Raw genomic sequence first — 25,978 nt, 5'->3', positions numbered from 1 at the left:
CAGCAGCTGAGCCCTCCCAGCTCAGGAGTTAATTGTAAGTGATATGTAAGGCTTTTCTTAAAAGCTCCAGTTCCTGAAGTTTGGTGGTTATGCAAGTCACTCAGCTTGCAGGATTTTTTTATCTTCATTTTTTTTTCCCCCCTCTCCCTTTAAGCAATAAGATTTTAAACCCTTTTGGTAGCTGGAAAAAAGCCCTCAAAGTAGAAATCTAAAGGTTACCAGGAAACAATACCGAAACTGTAAGAGGAATAAGAACTTCATCAGGATTTCAGTTGTTTTTTTTTACCAACCAACCTTTTTTTGTCACTCTTCATTCCCTCTAAACGTGGCATCATTCTTTGCCTCATCACCTGGTGGCTGAACAGGGCTTCTCCACACTGCTGAGCAAATGCTACCCCTCCCTTCAGAGGCAGCTGCATCTCACAGACTGAGGAGAGCATCTCTGCCTGCAGCTGACACTGCTGATTTCAAGTCCTTGGGAGAAGAATGATGATTGCTGCCTTTTCCTCCCTTTCCCTCCACTTTTGGGCTTTACAGTCTCTTTTATGTGTTATGGGGCCGCTGGGGGCTCCGTGGTCCCGCCAGGATGGGAGCAGAGGGAAGCAGCCAGCAGTGCGTCCCTTTGAACATCTGCAAGCCAAAATGAATTAGGGATGACATTTCCAAAAACACTGCCATGAATAATCACCCTGTTTTGGTTTCCCAGGTTTAATTGTGACGCTGCACAAATTAAAAGAACCTCCTGGGTCTGTCTGTGCTGGGAGGGAAGCGGTTTTGAAGAGCTGCAAAGCAGTGATGAGGCAGGGATGGTCCTGCCTGGCTTTTTCCTGGCTCAGATTCTGTGGATGGAGATATGCCAGGCTCAGTGGGGTCATGCCAGCTCCTGGCAGTGTGTCCTCAGCCTGCCAGCTGCAGTGACCCAGGATGGGGCAGATGGCCACGCGGTGGAAATGGAAACGCTCTGAGAAGTGCTTGAATTTTTAAACCCCTCTGTGCAGCCCCACTGGAGGAGCCTCTCAGCTTTGCTTTCCAGGAATGCCCCGGTGATGGGACTTGCCTGGCACAAATCCTTGCAGACTGCAGGGCTGGAGGCAAGTGCTCCATCACACACGTGTGCCCTGCCCGCTCTGGCTCTTCCATCCTGCCAGGGAAAAGCACATCTGCTGCTTCTGTGGTGCTGTGATGCTGCAGGAAGGGCTCTAAACCTGCAGCACCTTCCCTGCTTCACCCTATGCTTGTGTCCCTCAGAGGGATAAGTGGGAGCAGGCCTGGAAAAGCATCTGGTGGGGCAAAGCTGTAGGGTAGAGACCCTGTTACACTGAGCAGGGGCAGATCCCTGCCAGTGCTTGGCTGCAGCTCAGGGAATTGGATTCACTGGGTAGAGATACTTTGAGAGCACCTCTGGCACTGGCTGCATCCACAGAGGTGGAAATACCTCCTGCAAATGCTAAAAGCAAAATACAGAGGCTGGTTTGCCAGCTCTCGAAGGAATGTGGTAGGAAAAAAATAAGTCCAATTAAATGTCCAGGATTGTGATGGGAATACTGTAACCTTTAACTGGGCATGACATGAAGAGCCTTTTCCTGGTGCAGTCAGAGGCAAACCTGGGAAGGGGTTATTATTTCCATCTATGAGGCAGATTAATTCTGAAGACTTTTAACTTCCCTTGCAAACAGCCTAAATTAATGTTTTAGGATTTTAGTCCCTCCCTTCTCCCAACCCCCCAAAGGCCAGGCCCTGGAAGTGCCATTATGCTTCTGTCAAAAGGGCTATTTCTGGAACTGATGATATGAATGAAGCCAAAAACTCCACTCTTATTAATGTCTGCAGCTTATCCCGGTGTCACTCCTAAGCTGGTGGGACTTGGTGACACTGCAGGGGAAGGCTGTCATTTCAACCCAATTTTCACATCACATTTGCACAAAAAATTCCAGGCCTTGCCAGTGCTTTCCACACATTTGTCAAATCCCAGCCACTCTCCCAGTGAGTGAGGGCTTCTCCTGGCACAGAAGTGACAGCTGTGGGCTGATGAGGGACTCGGTCCTGGATACGATCCCTGGGTCCAAAAAATGACTCCTTGCCCTAAAAAACAGGCAGCAGAGAGAGCCCAGTGTCACCTGTGTGGATCTGGGGGGGTTTATGCATTATTGCTGTGGTTGAGTTTCATTGCCTGGCACAGATGTGCAGCCCCTAGGGCTCCAGGGTTGTCCCCAGCCTTGGCCACGGAGCCCTGCTGCCATCACCGGGTGGGGACACAGGGCTGTCCCACCCCACTTCCCAGCAGGGCCAGGACACCAGCACCTGTCCTGGGAGCTGCTGCTTGTGAGGAGAGTTGGAGGAGAGCTCAGGGGAGAGGGGGAATGCTGGGAGCTACCTGGGGATAGTAAAGCATCAAAAGAAGAAATAAATATTAATCTCATAGAAGAACGCGTGTCCCTGCAGAGTGTCACCAAACTCTCCCCTCCAAACTCGGCTCAGTCAGTGGCAGTCCCCCCAGGGAAAGGAACCCCCATCTCTGGGGCACACAGGTACCTCCTCCCCAGCCCAGAGCCCAGCAGGAGCAGTGCAGGTGCTCTGGCTCCTCGGAGGACAGAGAGCATCACCTGGTGACTGCTGCCCTCGGGCAACAGATCCCCGTTTAATTCACTCACTCTTGAATTTCATCCAAACTTCTGCAACCACATCATAGCAAGCATAATGCAATATCTTTCTCTTTTAATTATGTTAGGCTGGGTAGTACTGGCTAATTGAATCTGGGACTCTTAATTACAAAAGGTCAGGTGCTGTGGAGCACAGGCAGGTGGCACTGGGAGTGCTGGGAAGGGGCTGGGGGCTCTTGCTCTGTGAAAAGTCTCCTTTTGTAACAAGCAAGTGACTTCTGGAAATTTTCCTTCTCTTTTTTTTTTTTTTTTTGTTCTCTCTATCTTATGAATTTTAAGAGTCAGGTTACAACGGAAGCGTTACTGCGAATTTCTGTGTGGCAGAAACAGATTTTTTTTAGTTGAAAAGAATCTCTGAGGATTTTGGCTGCCTGCCTGAGCACGTTGATCATAAAAATGTGGATTTTTAAGAATACGCTGGGATGAGTGGGTGACCCTTAAAAGTGGTGACTTTCTGACCCCCATGGGGTGGGGTGGATGGGGTGATCACCTTCTGTATGGGCATGAACCCCATTATAAATCCTTTTTCTTTTAAATATCAGCCCTGCTTGGTGTGAGGAGGAGGCAGCACCCTGAGGGCCAGCTCTGCTCCCAGCAAATATTTATCTGATGGAGTGAAGGCTGTAGGCTCAGCTCAACACTGGGGTGGTGGCAATGCCACCTCTGCTCCTCCTTTCAGGTAGTCTCCTCCTCACCTCAGCTGCTGGCCAGGGATCAACTCTGTCCCTGGTGCTTCCCCAGAGCTCCTTTGCCCCTTCCCTGCCTGCACTTCAGCAGTGAGAGGCATTCAAAAAAGCACCTTCTACTTTTGCTAATTGAAGAGTTTCCCTTTGTCAGCCTCTCGCTCAAAGGAGGGTCGGTACAAAGCCATAGCCAGCAGCACTTTGTGTGCCTCTGAAAATCCCATTAGCAGAAGAAAGAGCTTGAATTTTCACTCAGCCGGGGAAAATAAAAAAGAGGGAAAAAAAAACCAAACCCCCCCCAACCTTCTGATCTCTGGGCTGCACATTAACATACTGCCCTCGGCACTGCTGGGGTGCCTGTCCCGGGAATACTTAATCAGGGTGAAGTGTTATATTGGACTGAAATGTATATGCTTCAGGGAGCAATGTGCTGATAAGTAGTCTGCAGTTAAATTTGGGGTAAAAAACCTCTGCCGTCAGCAAATAAACACCCCACCTGCTCCCTGGGTCCCCCTCCCTCTCCAGGCTGTTTTCCTGCCTGCAGATGTTTGTTCCTGCAGGACAAAGTGGGATGTGGGGAGGGCAGCCCAGGACAGGACGGGGGCACCTTCACCATGGCCAGGGTGGGCAGCGTGGGGGAGGCTGTGGCTGTGCCAAGACGGGAGGTTCTGGCCCAGGGCAGTGTCTTTGGGCAGGCAGGTGATGCTGGCTGCACCACAGGGACCCTCCTGGGGGTACAGATGTGGTGCTGGTCCCCAAATCTCCCTGCTGGTCCCCAAATCTTCCTGCTGGCCACAGCTGGTGCCCTATGTGTGGCAGGCTGTGGCATCTTGGGGGTCTGCACTCTCCTGGCTTTCTTCCACTTGCAATTAGTCACTGGCATCAGTGCCAGCACTCTAATGAGTATTGAGGGGCATCTGAGGCTGTGCAGACCGTGGCATGCCAAGGAAGGACAGGGAGGGTGTCTTTGGTGCCATCCTGTGCTCTTCCATTTCAGCCCTTGCTCATCCCTCTGTGCTGGACTTGGGGCTGTGCTGGGCTTGGCTCTGCTCAGCTGCCCTGGGTGAGCATTGGAGCTGTGCTGGGTCTTGGACAGGGAGGAGGTGGGATCAGAGTGATTCCAAGCTGATGGCCATCTCTGCTTGCCCAGGAGCGTGCAGTCCCCAGCCAGCATCAGCAGCTGCCCACTGGGGCCAAAGCACCCACAGCTGGGATGGAGTGTTTGGAGGAGATCCACATCCAGTGAAGGCTCTTGTCCACTGCCACAGAAGAATTGGAATGGATCTTTGACTGTCTGGAGACGTGTCCATCCGTCTCTGCAGGTTTTGACCCAACCAACCTGGCTGTCCTGGGACCTCCTCACTTCCCTGCTGCATGTCTTGCACAGCCTATGCAGCTGGCATTCCTTCTGTCACTCCTTTGGGATCATGCAGGGTGTTTTTAATTCTTTATGTTCCCAAGGGCTTTGCAGTTCTTTGCTGGCAGAGCCCTGGACACAGCTGGTTCTGCTGGAGGATCTTCCCAGCCCTCAGGTTGGGGATTCCCTTCAGTAGTGCCCCTCTTCTGGCTGCCCTCCATACCTGCCCTCACAGGACTGTATTTAGGTTAAATATCCCAGCCCATAGCCCCAAGCTGACAGCTGGAATGTCTGTCCCAATATCCTGTAAATATTTCTCCTGATTGAAAATCCAGATTGCTGACAACCAAGGCGTGACTCAGCCCCCCGTGGTTTTCCAGGGATTCACTCAGAATGGGTGGCAGGGAGCTGCCAGCCCCAGCCCCACCAGGAGGCACCTGCTGATTCATCTTCACCTTCCCCTTCCCCAGGCACACAGCGCTGCAGCACGGGCTTCCCAACTCCACCCGCTGCTGTGTTGTAGTGAAAACTCTTGTCTGACAAGGGCCATGCTTATTTTCCTGGAGCACAGAAGCTGCTGCTGGCACTCAGGCAGGAGCATGGCCCTGCTGCCTGTGGGTTCTGGCAGTTGAGAGAGTGTTTTTCATGCTGGAAGATAACCCCAGCACCACACTGAACCCGTGCCTGCATTTCCCGTCTCTGTGCTCTTGGAAATGCTGTCAGAAGGATGCAGGAATTGGGTACGAGGTTTGAAGCATCCCTATGGGGATGTGCTGCAGAAACACACTTTATCCTGCCCCAAAAGTGCATCCAACATCTGTCCCAGCAGCTTGGCTCTTTAAAAATTGCTCTGAGAGGCAGGAGGCAGGGTAGGGAATGGGCTCTGCTGGCTTTCACTTAAAGGCTTTTAGGCAGTTCATTAATTGTTTTGGCAGTCTTAATTTGGATTGGGAATGAAAGTTCAAGCAGTGGCTTCAGGGAAACACCCCTGGGATAAGCTGTGACATGGTTAATAGAAATTGTAATGTTGTTAAAGTGCTTTTCCGTAAAACGCCAGGAAAGGAAATTAATGGTGTGGGGTTTTTTAGGTTTTTTTCTAAAAGTTGATATCGCTCATTTAATTAAATGTTTTAATCCATCACATCAGCACTCAGCACTCTTGCCATGAAACTTCCATTTCAGAGTGGTTTTCACATCAGCTGTAGCCACTGATGGCAGCATGGGGAGAACACATGCAGACATCTAAACCTGTAAACCCAGAGAGTGCCTGGTGCAGGGGAGCTGCTCTGCTCCTGGCCTTAAAGACCAGGAAAACATTTCCAGTTCAGCTGTGGCTTCTCGTGGATGCACTTGTGGGTGTGTTGGCTCCTTGACGGGTGTGTGCAGGTGGTTTGAGAGGGTCAGCATGCTGGTGATCCTGCTCAACTGTGTGACGCTGGGCATGTTCCACCCCTGCGAGGACATCGCCTGCGACTCGCCACGCTGCAGGATACTCCAGGTATGGAGGCTGCTGCAAGCTCAACAGCAGCCTCAGGTCGATGTGGAGATGAAGGGCTGAGCTGGCTGCAGCCACAGTGGTGTTGTGTCACAGGATGGCAGGTCCTGCCTGTCGTGTCAGCACTGGGAGAATGCTGGTTTTGGTGCTCGGATGAGAACACACACTGCTGTCAGGCAAAGCCCCTACCAGGCTGTGCCAGCCTCAGCCTAGCCAAGCCTTTCTTGCAGTGCTTGGGGAAGGCCAACCATCTATCTAGTGGTCAGTGAAATCAGAGCCCAAAATATCCTTGTCCCGTTATCCTGGCACTGGGGGTGCAGTTGGACCATCTGGGCTGGGGAACACACCCAGGGCTGCTCTCAGCACAGCTCCTTCCCAGGGGTTTAGCTTTTAGAGGTGCAAAAGAAGACCTTGCTGGACTCAGGTTTCTAATTCCCTCCCTCGGTGCAAGTGTGCAGGAGCATCCCTCCTCCCTCCCTTTCTTTTGCAGAGCTTTGATGACTTCATCTTTGCCTTCTTTGCTGTGGAAATGATCGTCAAAATGATTGCGCTGGGGATTTTTGGGAAGAAATGCTACCTGGGAGACACATGGAACCGCCTGGACTTCTTCATCGTCATTGCAGGGTAGGTCTGGGGAGGCAGGTCCCTTCCTCCTGGGTTTCTCAGTTGTTATTTATGGCTCTGCTTGGCAAGCACTGGATTTGGGGGAGCAGCTGGTTTGCAGCAGGGAAGGCTGGGGGCTGGCTGGTGTTGGTGCCATTGGTGTTGTCCATCCATCCCAGCTTCCCAGCAGGGATCACTCCCGAGCTGCAGAGAGCCCCTCTGGTGCTCTCAGTAGCTTGAGGGAGAGCTGATGCTCAGCTCAGGGACAGAGCAGGGCAGGGTGACAAAAGTTGTTTGTGGTGGATTTTGACCAGCCCATGCCCTGAGGCTTCTTTGCTGGGCTCTGAGCTTGGCTTTTCTCCCTCTAGCCCACGAGAGGTTTTGGTTTCCATGGTTGGAGTGGGCAGCTGGGAGCACAGAGGCTGTGCCAGGAGGGATCATTCACTGAAATGTGCTCGATTGCTCTCATTTTTATACCTTTTATTTTTTTTTTTTTCTTGAGGGAAAGAGATCAAGTTTGCCTTTCTGAGTGTTTTCCTTTCAGAGGCACCTGGTTTGAATTAGAGGCTTTTCCAGCATCTGAGAGTCTCCTGGCTGAGGCTGGAAATCCACATGAAAAGTCCTTGGCCACTGGCCAGCAAGCTGAGTTTCTCTGACATATGAATCTCTTGCTGGCCCTTGCCTCTCCCGCCCCAGGAGCCTCAAGACTTTTGGGAAAACAGTGGGGCTTTGCCTCTTTTGATAGAGCTAGGGATCAAATTTACTAGATTTTCTTGGAAAGAAGCAGAGGCCCCTCCCAGCTTGTTTGTCTGGCGTGGGTTTGGTGTGGCCCAAGAAGGGCAGCACCTTAATGAGTTTTGCCATTGCTGGACTCACAGGGACATGGCCCAACACTTCTGCTAGTCAGCTGGGAGAAGTAAAATGGAGATGCCAAGTCTCCCAGTGCATCTGTGGCTTGAAAAATTCATTGTTGCAGAGGTGAAAAAATGCAGTGAGCTTCAGACCCAGGAGCTGTAATTGTCCCCAAAAACCTGTCTTCTGCAGGAAGCCACAACCTCCTACTTTCCAGCCCCACCAGTCTCTGACTCCTCAGGTCAGGAGAAGGCTCAGGGTTTCCTCCTGAAATGCCTGAGCAATGTTAGGGACAGCAGTGATGGGATGCTGGACAAGAGAGAACCTCAGGTCCAATCAGGTCTGGTAGGGTTGTAGATTCCAGCAGCACATCCAAGGGCTGGAGCTTGCTAAGCCACCTTCATTTCTTCTCATTTATTATGTCTTATACTGGAATTAACTGTGATGAAGAGCCCAACCATTAACTGTGATGAAGGCCAGACATCCCATCTGGGGAAGCATGGTCATGGATGCTAGGCTGTTCCCAACTCCACTGTGCCAGGGTGCTGCCACCTTGTCCTCCCAGCCTGGTCCTGCCTTTGCCTGTTGATCTTGCAAAGCCTTTGGAGCCAGAATTATCCCTGATGTCCTCCTGTGGGGACCCCACCATGATGAGACCTCACTGTAGAGGGACAGCAGCAGGTTCCATCCTTATTCCTATGTCAAAATATCACACTTCTTTTTGCTTAAGCAAAGAAATCTCTTCATATCTGCTGCACCTGGCCAGGTGTTTGGGTATGTAAGAGTTATCTCCTTCCTGGGCAGAGCCACACCATGGCACAGATCCCCCCCTGAAGCAGCTGCTCCCCCTTCCCCAACATGCAGAGACATTTTTTGCTGCAGTTTTTTTGCAGCGTGGCAGCCTGACCCTCTCGTGCCTCCTGCCAGGTCAGCTTTGCCTTTCAGGAAGTGATGGCTCTTTCCTTCATGTGAATGAACTGTTCCCATCTGGGCCCTGTCAAAACCAATTCAGCTGGCAAAGGATCGAACTGGATTTAAACACAAAGCATCTCCTCCTCCAGCACTGGCGTTCTCTGCTCCCTTATGTGCCCTTGTGCTCTCCTCCAGTCCTAGCCCATCTATCCTGGGGTGCTGCATCCGACCCAGAGCGTTTCTGTGATCCTGGAGAGCCTGCTGAGTGCCAGGGAAAGCCAGAGGGGCTGCAGGAATGGGCCACTGCTGTAGCAGAGAAAAAAAATAAAGAGCTCAAGCCCTTAGTAGACCTAAGATAAAGGTAAAAAACACTGTAAGGGATAAGGGATAAAAGTGCTGCAGGGTCAAATCCCAACCAGACAGAGGGAAATTCTTCAGGCAGCCCTTGGTGCAGCTCTTTGGTTCCCAAATGGGGCAAACTTCCCCAATGGGCACCTGGCCCATGGTGCTCACAGCAGAGCAAGGGATGAGCTCTGCATGGAGGAATCCTGCATCTGAGCAGGTGTCAGGACAGAGGCCAGAGCCAAACTGGGGCCCTGGAGAGTGCGTGCCAAGGGCAAGCCTCAAAACCCAGCTCTGTGATACCAGGTAAAGGGAGTCATGTTTTTATGGAGGCCTCACAGCTTCCCCAGTGAAATGCCAGGAGAGGGGATTAAGGTTTCCATGTGGTCCTGCTGACCACAATGAAGTAACTCTGTTTCTGCCTTCACATTTTTCTCTGCCCTTGGTGTGCAGGACGTGGGAGGAGGGAAGCAGCAGCAGCAGTGAGCTCCTCAGCACCCAGCAGGAGTGGCTGGCTCTCCTGCTTTCCCTGCCCCTTCCCTTCTGATGGGCTGCAGAAAGTGATGTCAGGGGAGAGGGGAAGCAGCAAACTGTATCTGTGGGGCATCAGGTGGGGAAAGCATGTCATACTGGGGCTGGACACTCCCATGGGCACATCCAGAGGAATCCTTCCCAGCCACCACCAATTTAGAATAGGCTTCAACCCACACTGCCCCCCACCCCCAAAAAGAATCCCCAGTTTTCATCTTCCCCATTCTCTGAGAACTTTCTAGACCTGACAGAGGTTATGATTGTGGAGAAGCCTTTTTGTGCATTTTTGTCCCAAATCTGTCTCTTGGAGGTCTGGGAGAGCCTCTTGTCCTTGCTCCTGCTGGCCACTTGTGTGGGAAGCCAATAAGTGCTTCTCATCTCTGTTAAACTGTCCAGACCAATCTCATGAACTCATGGAGAGTAAATGACTTCTTTGTGACAATGCAATGCAATTTGTGCTAATTGTAGAGTGTGTAATGTCTGCAGCACATTTCTGTAATTACAGTAAAACTTGCTGGAGATGAGAATAGTGCTGTATTATCAAAACTGCTTAGGGAAACACGGCTTTGGCTGTAGGTTACAGAGTTGTGTGGGGAAAATGGGGAGGGAAAAAAAAGTGATGGATGGCACAATTATGTTGCATTATTTTTAGAGGAGGGGATTTGGGGAGTTTGCTTGTGAGAGAACACTTTGAAGGTGAACAGGCTTTGCAAGCAGCTCTTGCCCTCTAAAGATGATTCAATATTATTTTGACATCTCCCAGCATAAGACACAGATGTGCTGAGGATGGATGCTTGTTTGCATCCCAAAATATGCAGAAGTGGTTTTGGTTTAATGCTAACTGAGGCTTGGGCTGGTAAGGCAGAGCTGTGGGATGGAGATGTGCCCTGACTTGGTGTCTCCCTGGCCCCTGTAGGACCCAGCAGGCACCGTCTCCCTGGCAGGGCACAGGAACACCTCCTCTGCTCAGTCTGTGGGAAGAGAAGCCACAGACTGAGATCTCCCTTCTGCTCAGCTGCAGACAGCTCTAGCCCCACACAGCTTGCAGGAACACAGCTTCTTCTGGTTTTGTTCAGATAAGGACTTCCATGAACCTCTGCATCTGTGTAGACTGAAATGGGCTTTAAGTCACCCTCATCAAATAACCCCATGGTGTGATTTTGCAGTTATCCTGTGCAGGGCCAGGAGCTAGGCTTTGATCTTCATGGTTCCCTTCCAGCCCAGGAGATTTTATGATTCTATTCCATTATTCTAACCCCAAAACAACAAAAATCCCTAATAGTTAATTGTTTTCCTGTGAGAGAGCTTTACACCAGGGGATAATTTGGAGCTGTAAGAGCTCATGGGGTTCCTCTCTGCCTTCCTGTGCTCATGTTCTGCTCCCCACCAAGCAGAGCTGTGCCTCATCCCCTGTTTGAGCTGTGTGGGTCTGTGGTTACTCCAGGCTCAGGCAGTTGTTTGGCCAAGACTGAGGAGCCCTGTTTGTGCTTTGCTCATTGTAATGGTAACAAGCCTCTTCAAAGGCTTTGTAGGAAAGTTAAACACTTCTGGAATATTTTGCTTATGACTGAAGAGGAGCTGGGGCTGGAGGTGGTTGGCAGGCTACTTAATTCAGGAACAGACACCACTTCTTTCTCTCTTTGCTTCCTGAACATTTCTAATGTTTGTTATGATTTTTTTCTCTCTCTGTTGAAGGCTGTATTAAACAGTGAGCTCCACTGAAGCCTTCATAAATAACCTTAAGGATGTCTTTCTCCCTCCTGGTTTTGAGCATTGAATTTGAGGGATAAAACAGGCTGCAGGAAGCCCTGTTGTGTTGATAAGTGACAGGAGAGAAAGGGATGGCACAGCCCCCATCCCATCCCTGCTCCATCTAAATCTGGATGGGGTTTGAAAAGCTCTTTAGCTCAGAAATTGGAAGGAGGGCTGTGGTGCCAGACAGGTCTCTGCAGGGAGCTGTGATCCATGGCTGCAGCAGCCAGAGCAGGATTTCTGCTGGGTGCTCTGGGTGAAGCTTCCAGCATGTGGTCTTCACCCCACAGTTCCAGATCTCTCCACAGGCAGGCAGGGCTGCTCTGAAGGGCATTTGAGCTGTGCAAGGCTGATCAAGGGGCTGTTTCAGCTCCCTGGTTCAGAAATAGGGAAGGAAGAGCTGGTGTGGGGCTGCCTACAGGAGCTCCTGCTACAGCCTCCCTCTGCAAAGCCTGTTCTTCCCCCAATATATTAGATCTTCATCCCTTAAAAACAAAACTAACAGGGAGGCAGGATGAATGTTGCTTTTTCACCTCCTGTACCTCAGCTGAGCTGTCTGAGGTGAGGAGCAGCACGTGAGGACATGGCAGCAGTGCCCTCTGTGGTGCCTGGGCACCCCAAGCAAGCACTGGGGTGTAATTGCCCATGTAAGAGGCTGATTTGCACATGCAATTACCCAATGTGCAGCCACAGCCACAGCCCCTCTGGGCTGCAGGGAAAGCTGCACCAAGCCCTCTCCCAGGAGCCTGGCCTTCTCCAGGGCTTTCCAGGATGGATATGAGTGTCCTGGAAACTGGGAGCCTCCTCTGTGGCCCCGCTGTGTCCTGACTAATCCCAAATTAGGTGCTTTGTGTTCTGAGCAGGAGTGCCAGAACAACATCAAGCCAATACTCATCGTCATGAACCTCCAGGAATTCGATATTAGCTGTGCAATTTAATGCTTTAAGTTACTTTTGGGTGCATAAAGGGTAGCCAGGGCCTGGGCACAGATGAAATCCATGGCTGTGGATGCTCTGTGCTGCCTTCCCACAGCCTTCAGAGCAGAGCATCCTGAACAAGCTGCATCCCTGACTCACAGAAACCTGCTGGGTAAAAGAAAACCCTCAGCAGTCTCCCTCACAGCTGAGCTGACTCAAATCCACCTGTGAAAAGCCTGGGGTTTTAAGTTTTAGGACTTTAAAAAAGGTAAATCTTTAGTTTCTTTCAGTTCTTAGCTGAACTTACTGCTGCTTCAAAAGCCTCATTAGTCAAGTGTCCTGGCTGGGACACATGGTGCAGCCAGATCCAGCAGGCTGCAGGGTTCATGCTCTCTGTGTGCTATTCTTTTTCTTCTATTCAGCTTGATTGAAATGAGTATTTTTAAAATTAAGCAACACCCACGAATGCGGTGAGACTTGCAAGGCTCCAAATGCAACCGCTGAGTGAAAGCAGAGCACAGCCAAGCTGGTGAGAGCCAGGGGAAATTTCATTCCAGCTTTCTGAAGATACAACGCCACCTAAATGATTTCCCCTTGTCTTTCCCAGCACTGACGGCTTAGCATCACCCACTGATGGCTGTGCTTTGTAGATAAAGGGTGTCTGTATGCCCAGTTTTGGAAGCTTTTTAATGCTGAATGAATGTCAGCCTATCTCTCCCCAGCAGTGCAGGGCTCTGAGCGTGCAGGGGTGGGCAGCTCTCGGGGTGGCCTTGCCTGCAGCCACTTTGCCACCAGTTCCTCATGTGATCTTGGTCACATCCCCTGGCTGTGCAGCAGTCCCAGCACACAGCTGTGAAAGGGGAGAGTTCAAGCTTTCCTTGGAAAAACGCCCTCAGCAGAAACTGTCTGTGTGACTCTGCTGGGTTTTCACATCTACCTGCTGAGCAGGAGTGATCCTGGCAGTGGGAGCAGTCAGGGCTGGGAGCATGGTGCTTCAGAGAAGCAGTGCTGCCTAGGTGTGGGGAGGACTTTGCTGGAATTTCTGTGCCCTGTTAGAGGCTCTCTGGATAAGCAGAGCCCCTTGAACCCTTCCTGTGATGTCCTGAGCATCACTTTTGAAAGCCTCTTTGCCTCAGGGTTGCTGCCTGGCATTTCACTCAGGCTGTCCTTCCCAGTGCATCGGGTTTTACATGGCAGAAACCCCAGCATGCTCCAACTCACTGTCTCCAGGTGGAATAGGAATGAGTTTCACCTGCCTGGTCTATCCTGAGCCATCCCTGTTGCCTGTCAGCTGAGCTCTGGGAGTTTTCCTGCTTGGAGAAGCATTTGCCAAAGGTTTGCATCAGCTCCTTCTCTGCCTCCCACCAGCAGCGCGTTGTACGTCTGGCTTTGCAGATGCTCCACTTTTATTCTTAGAAAGTCCTAAATATTTCCGCTTTCCTTCTGAATAACTCCAGTGATCGGGGGCTGCTGATCACCCTGACGAGCTGTGAATCCATCCTATTTAATGCTGAGTTTCTCTCTGAGCCTTTAACTTGGCTGGGCACCAGGGTGGTGGCAGCGGCGCTGACAGGCATCGTGCCTTCCCCTCTGAGCAGAGATGACATTTGAATTGAAGCTTCATCAGGAGCCTTTTACACTGCAGATTCCCGATGCATAAATGCTATATATGCTGGTAAATGTACCTGTCACCTCACCAGCTGGTGACAACCTGACATTTGCTCTCCCTGAGTATCTCCCCTATGCCAGGGATGTGGATTGAATCTTCCCCTGCTTCCCCTTGCCTTGGGAAGTGACCTTAGAGCTGGGGACTGCTGGTGTTCTCACTGGACTTGCCCTTTAGTGACTGAGCTTTACTGACATTTTTTTCTCTAATACTGAGTTCTCTCAAGGCACTTGAGCTGCAGCAAGGTGTGGACCCTGTACTCTGTGGTGCTGTAATACCAGTTCTGGTAGCAGTGTCCAGCAACACAGGCAGGACACCACCTTCTTGCTCTTGGTCTTGGTGTTCAAGTGTTTTCTCAAGCCTCTGGTTTGTTGTTCAGCTTGTTCCTTTAAATTTGGCATTATAATTGTTCTTTAATAAGTTCAATCAAAATGTATTTTACAGCACATCCTTTGCAGCTTACAAGCACTCACGTCTCTAGAAGTGTGTCTGGAGCTGTCATTAATCAGAAAATGATTTGTCTTGGTGCATGTAACCACGTGCTGCTCTGAATTTTGCTGGCAGCTTCTGTTTTAATAATGGATGAAAGAAAAACCTTATGTTTGATATGGGCTTTTTACCTGAATATTGCCAACCACACAGAAATCTTTTTGAACAGCGAGTGAAACTCGAGGCAATGAAAGCCAGGGAAAGCACTGTCCTTCTCCTCCCCTTAGCCAAAGCTTGCCCAGTGCAGGGGCAATGCACACATTGTGTGCACTGAGGAAGGGGTTGGTTTTCTACCCCCAGGTCAGGTGGGATTTTGTGAACACACTGCATTCCTTTCTGGTCAGCAGCTGAGAACAAATCTGTGGCATCCATATCTGCCTGCCCAACCTCCATCTCCTGGTTCTGTCCCATTGCTGTGGGGTCAGCTAAGCAAAGAGGAATATGTTGAGGTTATTTTGATCTTAGATATGGTTTGATCATCGTCATCATTCTCATTAGAGCCTATCAGGTCAAGCCTCGCTGCACTGATTGTGGAGTTGTTTATTTGGGGGCTGGAAGAGAAGCCTTCTCCACCCTGGGGCACCCCTCACCTGCTGGAGGCCAGGAGGGAGGAGAGTGGGTTTGGCTGGTCACAGCAAGAACAGAAGCCTGCAGTGTGCTGCAGTCATGGTAAACCCAGCACTGCACTGATGGATGGATCCTGGGGGATTTCCAGCAGGGAGGAAAGGGGCAGCACTGATGCCTTGGTGCCAGGAGTGACCAAAACCTCCTCCAGAAACTTGATGCCTGATCAGGTGAGATTAATTCAGACCGAGGCAAGCATGGAGGAAGGTTGTGACTGAGAAGCAGAGAGCCTGTCTGTGAGATGGGGCTGGAAGAACCTGATTTGTTTGACTTTGCAAAATCAAGGCTGAGAGGAGATGTGCTTTGTCCTCTGTAAACACATGGGTAGGTAAACATCAGGGACAAATAACAGCTAGAGAAGCTGCTTTAAAGACAGTGCTGCCATAAGAATAGATGGATATGAGCTTGTCCTGAATAAATTCAGGTTGGAAGTTAGGCTTGTAGCCATCAGAGTTGAAGGGAGGGAACCACCCAGCTTGTTTGGAGATGGATTTTGGTAATTTTCAGAAGACATTAGTATGTGGTGGTTGTCTGTGGCAGTGGGAGCCTGACTGTCCAGGGAGCCTCAGGGTTGTCTTCCTTACCTTTGCCTGTCTGCCTCTTCAAGAATATTTTGGGCAGAGCTCTTGGACCTTCCCACAGCCAGGGAGCAAAGTCCTGGAGGTGTTGTGACTGATGACTCTGTGTTGCTTGAGCAAAGCTGCCATGAGAAGAGTGAGGGTGCTGGGGCACCCCAGGGACTTGCAGCCATCCAGGTGCATCCTAAGTCCTGTGAATGTTGTTTCTCTATGTCCTGAGCTGGGAAATAGCCCTGTCAGACACTGGGAGCACTGGGGGGTTTCTAGGTCCATGTTGGCCCCATTTTCTATCTGCAAGTGTCATCAATTTTGGTCCCACCTGCCAAGGGTCTCTGCTGGACAGAGGAAGCAGAGCTCAGAGGCCTGTGCTGCTCATCTCCTATGGCCCACAGAGGGGTCTGCACCAGTTCTTCCTTTCAGGACTGTGGTGGTGCTCAGTACAACAAACTCAGATTCATTACAGGATCTGCAAAATTGATAAAAACAGGGCTATGCCTGGGAATTTCCTCTCTAAAGTGTGCAGGGACTTTCAGAAGCTTCTGCCTGGCCCTGTGCAAACCAGTAACCAAAGCAGAAAAGAGAGAGACATCTTGGCTGTGTGAGCTGGTGTATCACATTCCCCCTCATTGACTTTATCCTGACATGCAAACAAGCCTTAATTAATTCTTCTGGCAAACTTTCCTGATGGGAGAGATGCAGTAACAAGTCCCTCTGTGAGCGGTTGGCATTTGATGTTTGATAATCTAACATTTCTCCACTGGATCCCTACACTCCTGTGTGTTTTTGTGTCTTTCTCAGGATGCTGGAGTATTCCCTGGACCTGCAGAATGTCAGCTTCTCAGCCGTCCGCACCGTCCGAGTCCTGCGGCCACTCAGGGCCATTAACAGGGTCCCCAGTAAGTCACATCCTTATTCCTCCCTCTTGGGGCCAGGTGTCTGGATGGAAAGATGGAAAGGCAAACCCAGAGGCTTTGATCTTACATCACAGCTCAAACATTTGTCCAAGCCTTACAGTGCTGGGTCCTACCACCCCTATCTGGGTTCTTTTGACACCTGTGGCATCAGAGATGAGTCACTAAATTATCCAGGACTGTCTTCAGGCACCTGCCTTTCCCATCTGAAGAGGGTGTGAGGAAGATGCTAAAGGGCTGCAGGTGATAGGGAATTGACTGAGCCAACAGCCTTTGCCAGGCAGTACAGGCAGAGGGGTCTGAGCCATGCTGTTCCCACCCTCCCTGGGATGCTCCATCCTTCCCTGGAGGAATTGGGGTGAGGAAGTCTTGTTGTGCCTGGAGAGAGCTCCCTGGGAGGTGCTGAGGACCCCAGAGCTGGTCCATAGAGCCCAAACCCCAGCATCTCCAGAGCAGACCTGGCTGGGATGGGCAGTGGCTCTTCAGTCCTGGTGTTTCAGGTCATGGACGAGGGTCTCAGCCCTGCTTTAAGCAGCAGAGGATGGCATTGCCTGCTGCTGCATGGCAGCCCAGCCCCACATGGCACTGGCCATCACAAACCCTCCCACTGCCCCATGCTGGGCAAATTCCAGTGCTCCAAGAGAGACATTGAGCACTGTCCCTCTCAGGTGCACTGTGGATCAGGGATGTTAAGTACAAGTGTACCAGAAGCATCCTTTTCCTGGTCTTACAGTCCTGGTCATCAAATCCAGTACTGTTTCAGCCAAATTAAATCCAAGTCTGCACTCCCCTCTCTGAACTGGCCCGATGCCTAGATGAGAACTAATCAGCTTCAGTTCTCTCTGCTGATGCTGGAAGTGCCTGGGATCTATTTATTTTCCTGCTCCTGACTCTTGAACTTAATCTAGCTTTTCTGCTGATATTTCAATCATTACAGAAGCTTCAGAATCCTGTTTGCAATGTTTGTGTTTTTTTTTTTTTTTTATCCCCACTGCTGAACTGGTGGACAGCTGAATTTATCCACCACTGTCAACTGGAGATGTAATTTACTTAATGTGTTTTGAAATCCTGGGTAATTTATCTTGTCTTCTCTGCAATGTAGTTACAGTGGGATAGAAATGCAAGGTGGGAAAGATGAAAAATGAGCTTCGTATGATGATCAATGCAATAATCACAGAAAGTAATTTTAGTTAATTAGGAGTTGATGCAAGGTGGTTGTTCCCCAGTAAAGGAGTAAAAGAGAAACCCTGAGAAAGGAGGTGACAGCACCAGAATAAGAGAAAAAACTCTTCCTGAAATATCAAAGTAAAGGGAGCAACAGTAAAGCTTTCTTTAGATAAAAGTCAATACAAGCAAGTGAGAGAATGCAGAACATGGGGAAAGAAGGAGAGTGAGAGATGAGCAGAATATTACACAGATGTCAGATGAAATCAATTTTTTTGTGTGTAAATGTCAAGTTGAAGTCACCATCAATTTGTCTTTGTTACAGAACTGGCTGTTCCTGAACTTGTGAGAATTAACTGCCAGAGAGAGTCCTGTATTTTAAGGAAGAGAGGGCATTTAGGGTAGATGAGCAGAAATAGGGAGGGAAGGGAATTTTGAAATATACTGAGTGGATAAAGAAATATGATTGAGCAAAGGAGAACATCAGGATTTAATCTGAGGAAAGAAAGGAAACATAATTGCTAGAAATCTTTGGAGAAGAGGACCTGAGGAGCAGGGAAGGTAGGTCCAGGAGCACAGCATGAATGAAGGGGAGTGTTCCAGGGGCTTTGGGAGGGGAAGCCAAAGGGGATGGGAATCTGTGACTGTTCACAAGCCACATGTGGGTGACAAAAGAAGGAAAAGAATATAAGGAAATACAGGTGGAAAAGTATCAGTGGAAAGGCAAAGGTCAGGAGGACATAGCTGGAACCAGAAAATTCAACGTGAACTTTTCCCCTTTGCCTCAGGTATGCGCATCCTGGTGACGCTGCTTTTGGACACGCTGCCCATGCTGGGGAATGTCCTCCTCCTCTGCTTCTTTGTCTTCTTCATCTTTGGCATTGTGGGAGTCCAGCTGTGGGCAGGTTTGCTCAGGAACCGCTGCTTCCTCCCTGAGAACTTCAGCATGTGAGTCTGTGTGGGCAGCACCAGTGTCTCCCCAGCCTGAGGGAGGCTGTCCCTCCAAGATCTCCTCTCTAATAAAGCCCTTCTCTTCTGTAAATGTTCCCTGCTCCTAAATGCCACCATCACTCCTGCTTGGGCACACACAGCGGGAACAGAGTGATCTGTGACAATTTGCCATTTGCATTTGCAGGCTGTCCTTAACTCTCAGCTGGCTCTTGGGAACCTCTCTGATTGCTAAAGGCCTCCAAAAAAACCCTCTGAGAATGGGAGTTCAGGCTTTCTAAATTCAGCATATCATTAATGTGTGACCTTTTCTGCATGGAGGTGCCCAGGTTTGAATCCCCTCCAGAGCCTGGCCATGTTTATTGCCACAACTTTTGTAGTCCCACCTAAACCTGAGGAATGAGGAAAAAAATACTGTGCATTTTTGATGCTAGATACTTTTCAACCTCAGAGCAAGAAGTAGTCCCTATCCCAAAGTGTTAATTTTCACAGATCCCTGAGTTTTAAGGCCAAAACACCTGTTGTGATCAGTTTTCTGGTCTGATGCAGCACTGTTTGGACAGAGGTTGAAATAGCTGGTAGCTGACATCCTCTTTCAGGGTTTCCATGCCTGTTCTACCTACCTGCTTTTTTCACCACCTCCATCCCTTCAAATGCCTGGAGAAAGGTAGGTGACTGCAGATCCTTGATGGCTCTCCCAATTTCTGCCCCACCCATCACCTTTAAGTGGATTGCTGACTCGCCAGGGTGGATCAGGCTGGATTCACACCTGGATGGAGGAATCCTACAAGCCCAAAGCCTCTTTCCTGCACACAGCAGCACTGTGTTGCTGCTGCTGCTGTGGCCAGGCTGGCAGGAGGCACCTTCCAACCTCTCCCACCCACCTCCTAATCAACTCCCACCCCTCTTGCAGGTCATGGCTTCAAAGGGTGACTGGAAGTGTCGTTACCAGGACGTGTCCCTGTTAAGTAAATGTCAGCAGAGCAGGGGGATAGCTTCACCACCAAGTAAATCCAATAGAGCCGCAGGTTTGGGTGCTGTTTAATTGAGCCAGAATTCCAGGGGTTTAGATAGGCTTTGAAGGGTATTACAGGCAATTCTGCAGGAATTAACCGGGCTGAACTAGGCTTAAAAATATCTTTGCAAGCTTTAGTGGGAGTCCTGGCAGCATTAAGGAGATAGTGTGTGCAGAGCAAGGAGACAGTTTCTGACTGGCCATGGGATGTTTCATCTCCTTGAAGAGTATTTTTGCCTGGTTTCCTGTGGCAAGGCCACCCTCAGAGGGAATTTAGAGCTTATCTGTGGGCTGAACTGACACGGTGAAATGCAGATGAAGGCCCTGTCTCTGATTTTTAGGAATCTTGGGAGGTCCTTGTACTTGGAGTCTCCCTAAACAATTCTCAGCATCTCCAGAAGGACAGGACATACAAGAGCTTAAGCTGATTTCCATCTGACTTCAGCAAAGACATTTCAAAGAAGCCCTGTCACACTGACTTCTCTTAGTCTCCTAAAGTCACAGCCAGAGTGCTTCCAGAGGGAGTAACTTTTAATAATGCCATCAGAGGGATTGCCAAGGGGCCAAGTGCACTGCCTGAGTTTCTCAAAACCCAGTTAAGGACATCAGCTCACCCTGTGGGGCTGCAGTAAGTCTAAAGGGATTCCTACTTTAAAAAAAAAGCTTTAGGATCCAGAAAAGCAGATACCAGACTGTGCTTTTACAGCTGTCTCCTTGCCAGATTGCCTGCAATCAGTGTGCAAACCCCAGCCCTGTCTGGACTCTTTCAGCCCCTACACAGTGGATTTGGAGAGGTACTACCAGACAGAGAATGAGGATGAAAATCCCTTCATCTGCTCCCAGCCCCGGGAGAACGGGATGCGCTACTGTCGGAGTATCCCAACGCGGAGGGAGGAGGGTCTGGAGTGCACCCTGGATTATTACTCCTACAATGACACCACCAACACGTCTTGTGTCAACTGGAACCAGTACTACACCAACTGCTCTGCTGGGGAGCACAACCCCTTCAAGGGAGCCATCAACTTTGATAACATTGGCTATGCCTGGATTGCGATATTTCAGGTGAGCCCTGTCTGCCGACTGGCACAAGGTGGGCAAACAGCAGGTCCTGCCCCTGCTCCCTCTGCTCAGGGGCTGTGTAACTGCACTCCTGGGGGCTGTTTTGCACTAGTGAGCACTTACATAGTAGTGCACAGGTGCTCAAAGTGTTAGGGATACAATATGATGCTGGTTTTGAGAACGTCTCCACCTCACATGTATGGACAAAAGCCTGTGGGTGTGCAGTGTGGTGATGTTGGTGTCAGGCAGAGCCTAGAGACTGTTTTCCTCTCTGCAAAATGTTCTAGAGGCCCTTGAGTCCAGCTGGGAAGGGGCTGGATTCAGCCTGGGCAGATAGTAATGTGGCTGTTGGCACTGGGAGAAGCAGAAGTTGGCTCCTCAGCATCTTGTACTGCACCAAGACCTACTTTGGGGTGTCAGACATGAAGAAACACTGCCTGTGCACTTTGTTGTAGCTGAGCCTTGAGTTTATTTTCCCTTCCTGTCTCCACCAGGTCATCACGCTGGAAGGCTGGGTGGACATCATGTACTTTGTCATGGATGCACACTCCTTCTACAACTTCATCTACTTCATCCTCCTGATCATTGTGAGTGGCCTTACAGGAGCGGGGTGGGTCCTCCTGGAATCTGGAGAGAGCAGGGTGGAATCACCTAGAAGAACAGGGCAGAGGATGCAGTGTAGATAAAAGCTGAAGTAGCAACCAGCCTGCTGGGAGGAGCACAGCTTCCCTGTGGAATTGTGCTGCAGCTGCATTTTGCAGCAAACATGAGGAAGGAAAGCAGGAAAGATGTGGTCAAGCAGCGGTAGATACAATTCTGGTTTTGCTGCTTCTTCTACTATTTCTCTCCCTGTGCTCCAAGCTTCTCTCTCTTGCTTTCCACCTTGAATTTAAGTTTTAAAGTAGGCAAATTTCACCTGATCAGTTTTTGAGTGCCAGAAAGGGAAGAGGCTGCTTGAGAATTCCTCCACATTGAAGAACCCATCTGGCTGGGTCCTTGGTGCAGAGGGGATGTTTCAGGAAAACAGTCCCAAACTTCAGAGAGCACGTTAAGAAAGGATGGAAGAGATTACTGCCCACAACCCACCCACACTTCACAGCATCATCTGAGACCACCCACAAAGGAGGCAACAAAGAGTTTCTATGGGGTGGGCTCCACGATGGGCTTCATCTATGCAAGCAGAATTGTCTACATTGACTGGCTGAGCTCGTTGTCTAGACTCCCTTTATCGTCAAGGGAGAAAAATAGGTGCTTTAAGGGGGTGATTCATCTCATCTGAAGGTAGACATCCAAAATAAATTAGATGCATTGCAGACTTGATGTGCCTATTTCTCTCTTGACTCTAAAGGATAATTAGGTGCCTCACTTAGATGTAGCTAAGTGAGATGAGTCCTTGTCTTGCAACACAATTGGTCTAAGTCCAGAAAAATAGCTGCACATTGTCAGTTAGGTCATTGTGGGAATTTCTGCTCCTCATCAAACCAGGACTCAAACCCTGACGAGAAAGTAGATGGTTGTTTAGTCCATGATGCTGTTTTCTTCTGTTAGCTTCCCCAAGAGAGAAACAAACCCTTGCTCTCAGCCTCCCCAGGATGACGACGAGGAAGAGCAAGCAGTACTTTTCCAGATGTCGTGCGAGTAACGTTAGCAGTGTTAGCACGTCAGTAATTCCCTGTGATCCAGGCTGGGCTCTGCAGAAGACAGAACCTCATGAAACCCTGGTTGGAAAGAAAATCTCCAAGCTGTGGGTACAGGCTGCTGATGCCCTTGCGTAACAGTCACCCGCAAATCCCATTAGCAGGGGAAAGGGATCTGCTCACAAGCTGCCCACACACTGGCAGAAAAAACGCTCCTATCAGGAAGGCTCAGTGCATTCATCATAATGCCACTAATTGTGATAATTACAACTCCTGTCTGTGGAGAGAGAAAAACACCATCTTAAAAGAGCAAGAGATTTTTGTCAAAATAGTCTTCTCTCGTCTTTGATCTCTGACGTTCTCCACAGAGGGCTGGTGTGGGAGTCTCTGGGGCGGAAGCTTGGGGGGTGAGTCAGCCTGGCCAGTGGTCCCCGCTGACACAGGGGGTGGGGTTGGCTGGGGTTTTCCCCCTACTCTTTATGCCCTGTGCATCTGTGGGGTGGCACGGCCATGCTGAGGTGGCTGATGTCCCCTGTCCCCTTAGGTGGGCTCCTTCTTCATGATCAACCTGTGCCTGGTGGTGATAGCGACGCAGTTCTCTGAGACAAAGCAGCGGGAGAGCCAGCTGATGAAGGAGCAGCGCGTGCGCTACCTGTCCAACGCCAGTACCCTGGCCAGTTTCTCAGAGCCGGGCAGCTGCTACGACGAGCTCCTCAAGTACCTGGTTTACATTGCCCGGAAAGGCAGCAAGCAGCTGGTGAAGGCCTACAGGGCAGCAGGAGTGAGGATGGGCTTCCTCAGCAGCCCCACGAGCAAGGCGGGTGCCGAGCAGCATGGCAGGAAGCGCCGGAGCAGGAAGAGATCCTCCGTGCACCACCTCATCCACCACCATCACCACCACCACCACCACTACCACCTGGGCAATGGGAACCTGCGAGCGCCCCGTGCCAGCCCGGAGATCAGTGATGTGGAGACCAGCTCACTCCACAACGGGACCAACCGGCTGATGCTCCCTCCCTCGGCACCCAACTCCCTGGGGGCCCCCAGTGCCTCTCCCAGCAACACCGAGTCCGTGCACAGCATCTACCACGCCGACTGTCACTTTGAGCCGGTGCGCTGCCGGTCATCCCTGACACAGCCAAGCCTTGGCTTGCCGAGCCCAGAAGGGATCCCCAAAAATGTGGTGGGCAGCAAGGTGTACCCCACAGTGCACTCCAGCACCTCCCATGAGATGTTGAAAGAGAAGAACCTGGGGGAGGCGGCAGTGGGTGCTGCGAGCAGCACCTTGACGAGCCTCAACATCCCGCCCGGGCCCTACAGCACCATGCACAAGCTGCTGGAGACACAGAGTGCAGGTCAGCTGGGGCTGGATCTACATCTGGGGCTGCTTTCCAGAAATACAGTTTTTTGTCCTAATTTTTTTCTCTCTCTGAATTTTTGCAGGGTTCTTTTCAGTCCACGTTACAGAGAAAGGCGATGGCTTTCCAGGTGAGATGAACAGGAATCTTCCGACCTACCTAATGCCTCTTACAGAAAAAATTTAGGAGAGAGGTTTCATCCTCCCAGACTTCATACCTGCAGTAATCCAAGGGATTTGAGGGTTTTCAGTGAATCAATTTTCTTTTGCAACTCCCATCTTGTAGATTAGACAAGTACAAGAGAGCTGCAGAGGGACTTTGACAAGATCATGTAGTGACAGGAAGGAGGGAATGGCTTTAAACTTTGCAGAGGGTGGGTTTAAATTAAAGGTGAAGACAAAATTCCATTATTTCCCTCCACTCCCAAACCATTTACAGGCAATGCTTCCCAAATCCTGTACTCCCAAAACCAGCTAGAGCTTGCAGATGGGTGTCTTCCAGATCTGAGTCCTATCACACCCCTGGGCACTGCAAGCTCTGCTCCTTGGGGGCACAAGGCTCAGGGAGATTGAGTGTCTGCTTTGTGTGAGTGCTCAAGGGCAATCACAGGTGCCAAGTATTAAAAACCTGTGATTTGCCCAGGAAGCCTGTAAGAGTCAGATGCTGAATGTATCTTTCTTGGATCAGGACTTTCCTATCTTCACTGCAAGATGCTCTTTTCCCCTCTACATCCTAAAATTTGGAAGTTCAGGCCATTCTAGTTCAAATACTCTCAGCCTCCAAGAAGTGTGTCTTGCCAAGCTTTCCCAAGCAGTCAGTGCCTTTTCCACTCCACTGCAATGTCATTGACCTTTCCAGCCAGGAGCTGTGCAGGGAAGAGACCAAATCCTGCCCCAGCCCAGCACTGCCCAGACACTAAACACACAGAACTGGGCTCTGAGTTGGTTTAGCACAGGGTTTGCATTCTCACTCCTGGATGCTGCCATGCAGGAGTCAGGCACATGCATCGCTGCTCTCCTCTCAGCCAGGTAAGTGGGAATTTTGGGGAACATCCTGCTGGTATTTCACCCAGGAGACACCTGGCAGCTGCCACTGAGGACATTGTGTGGAGAGGGAAGCTAGTGGTTTTGGAGCACTGGCAGAGGGAACAGGAAAGAAGGCTAACAGCCCTCCTGATAATTGCAGCCGGGAACATGCCAGGACTGAGGGAACCAATTGCTTCCTCCTTCCTGTAATGGATGGAGATGTCATGAGATGTGCTCAGGGTCCATGGCTGGGGTGGTATCTGTCTGGGGGCAGCAAAGACAGCTTCATGAACAGAGAGAAGACACTTGGGGAGCCAGTGTTTTAACCCAGCAGAAGCCCCTTTCCCATCATGTCAGGGGCTTGGTGCTAACAGGGAGTGAGGGTTGCTTTCTGCAGCTGTCCCAGCTGACGAGCTGCCCTTTCCCTGCTCTGCTGGCATTTCAGGTCCCTGCCAAAGCTCTTGCAAGATCTCCAGCCCTTGCACCAAGCTGGATGGTGGCTCCTGCACCCCTGAGAGCTGTCCTTACTGCCTGACAGTGCTGGCAGGCGAGGCCGAGCTGTCGGACAATGAGACGGCCAACTCAGACAGTGAGGGAGTGTACGAGTTCACACAGGATGCCCACTACAGGGACCAGCGGGACCCACAAAGGGGCAGAACCGGGGCCAGGAGAGCCCACCTGGTGCTGGCCTTCTGGCATGTGGTGTGTGAGACCTTCCAGAAGATCGTGGACAGCAAATATTTCGGCCGTGGGATCATGGTGGCCATTCTCATTAACACGCTCAGCATGGGGATCGAGTACCACGAACAGGTGAGTGCTGTCCTGGAAGCTCCTGGGTGGGGTGATGAGTCCAAATCCAGCTGCTGGCAGGATGGTTTGGGGTGAGAGGAATTGAAATGCTCTGGGAAGGGTCCCAGAATGGAATAAAGCAGGTTTTTTCCTCTGAGCCTGCTTGCAGGCCGCAGCAATCACCTTGACTGGTACCTGGCTGTGTGAGCTCCTGCATCCTAGCCCTGCCAGGGGTGATCAGCACCATGCTGAGACCACTGTCCCCTGGGCAGCACCAGGTGGTGCTGGGGTCTGTGGGGAGGGGACCAAGGAGATGAAGCAGCCCTTTGTCACCAGGTCAGGGTGAGCCTGGCAGTGCTTGAGGTGCTGCTGGCAGCTGTGGGCTCTGTGGGCTCTGTGGTCAGTGCAGCTGCAGGGAACTCTATTGAATTTGCACTTCTCAGAGAGGAGGTAACAAATGGCTTTGCCTCCTCGGTGAATGCTCCAGCAGCAGCATGATGAGTCCAAAATAGACTCATCACTGGCTATTCTTTGCTCAATTATCTGAATCCTTGTAGGCAAGAGACTGCCTCTGCTCCAGCCTCTCACTGCTTGTCACCTAGCAGAGCTTT

General features: G+C 50.6%; 1 protein-coding gene across 16 annotated transcripts in view; it reads left to right on the top strand.

The window, feature by feature from the left end:
* The window catches only part of CACNA1G (calcium voltage-gated channel subunit alpha1 G), a 145,250-nt gene that overhangs the window by 39,070 nt on the left and 80,202 nt on the right, over positions 1-25,978 (top strand). For all 16 annotated transcript variants that reach the window (XM_033518666.1, XM_033518662.1, XM_033518663.1 and 13 more), the window contains exons 2-10: positions 6,087-6,198; positions 6,686-6,819; positions 16,260-16,357; positions 18,325-18,484; positions 20,270-20,561; positions 21,053-21,145; positions 22,740-23,550; positions 23,639-23,683; positions 25,024-25,388. In XM_033518666.1, the coding sequence (XP_033374557.1) occupies positions 6,087-6,198; positions 6,686-6,819; positions 16,260-16,357; positions 18,325-18,484; positions 20,270-20,561; positions 21,053-21,145; positions 22,740-23,550; positions 23,639-23,683; positions 25,024-25,388 (2,110 nt within the window). The remainder of the gene's footprint in view (positions 1-6,086; positions 6,199-6,685; positions 6,820-16,259; positions 16,358-18,324; positions 18,485-20,269; positions 20,562-21,052; positions 21,146-22,739; positions 23,551-23,638; positions 23,684-25,023; positions 25,389-25,978) is intronic.

The sequence above is a fragment of the Parus major genome, chromosome 18, assembly GCF_001522545.3.
Source record: "Parus major isolate Abel chromosome 18, Parus_major1.1, whole genome shotgun sequence".
NCBI lineage: Eukaryota > Metazoa > Chordata > Aves > Passeriformes > Paridae > Parus > Parus major.
Note: the sequence above shows the minus strand (reverse complement) of the source record. Positions and strands in the feature narration are given on the sequence as shown.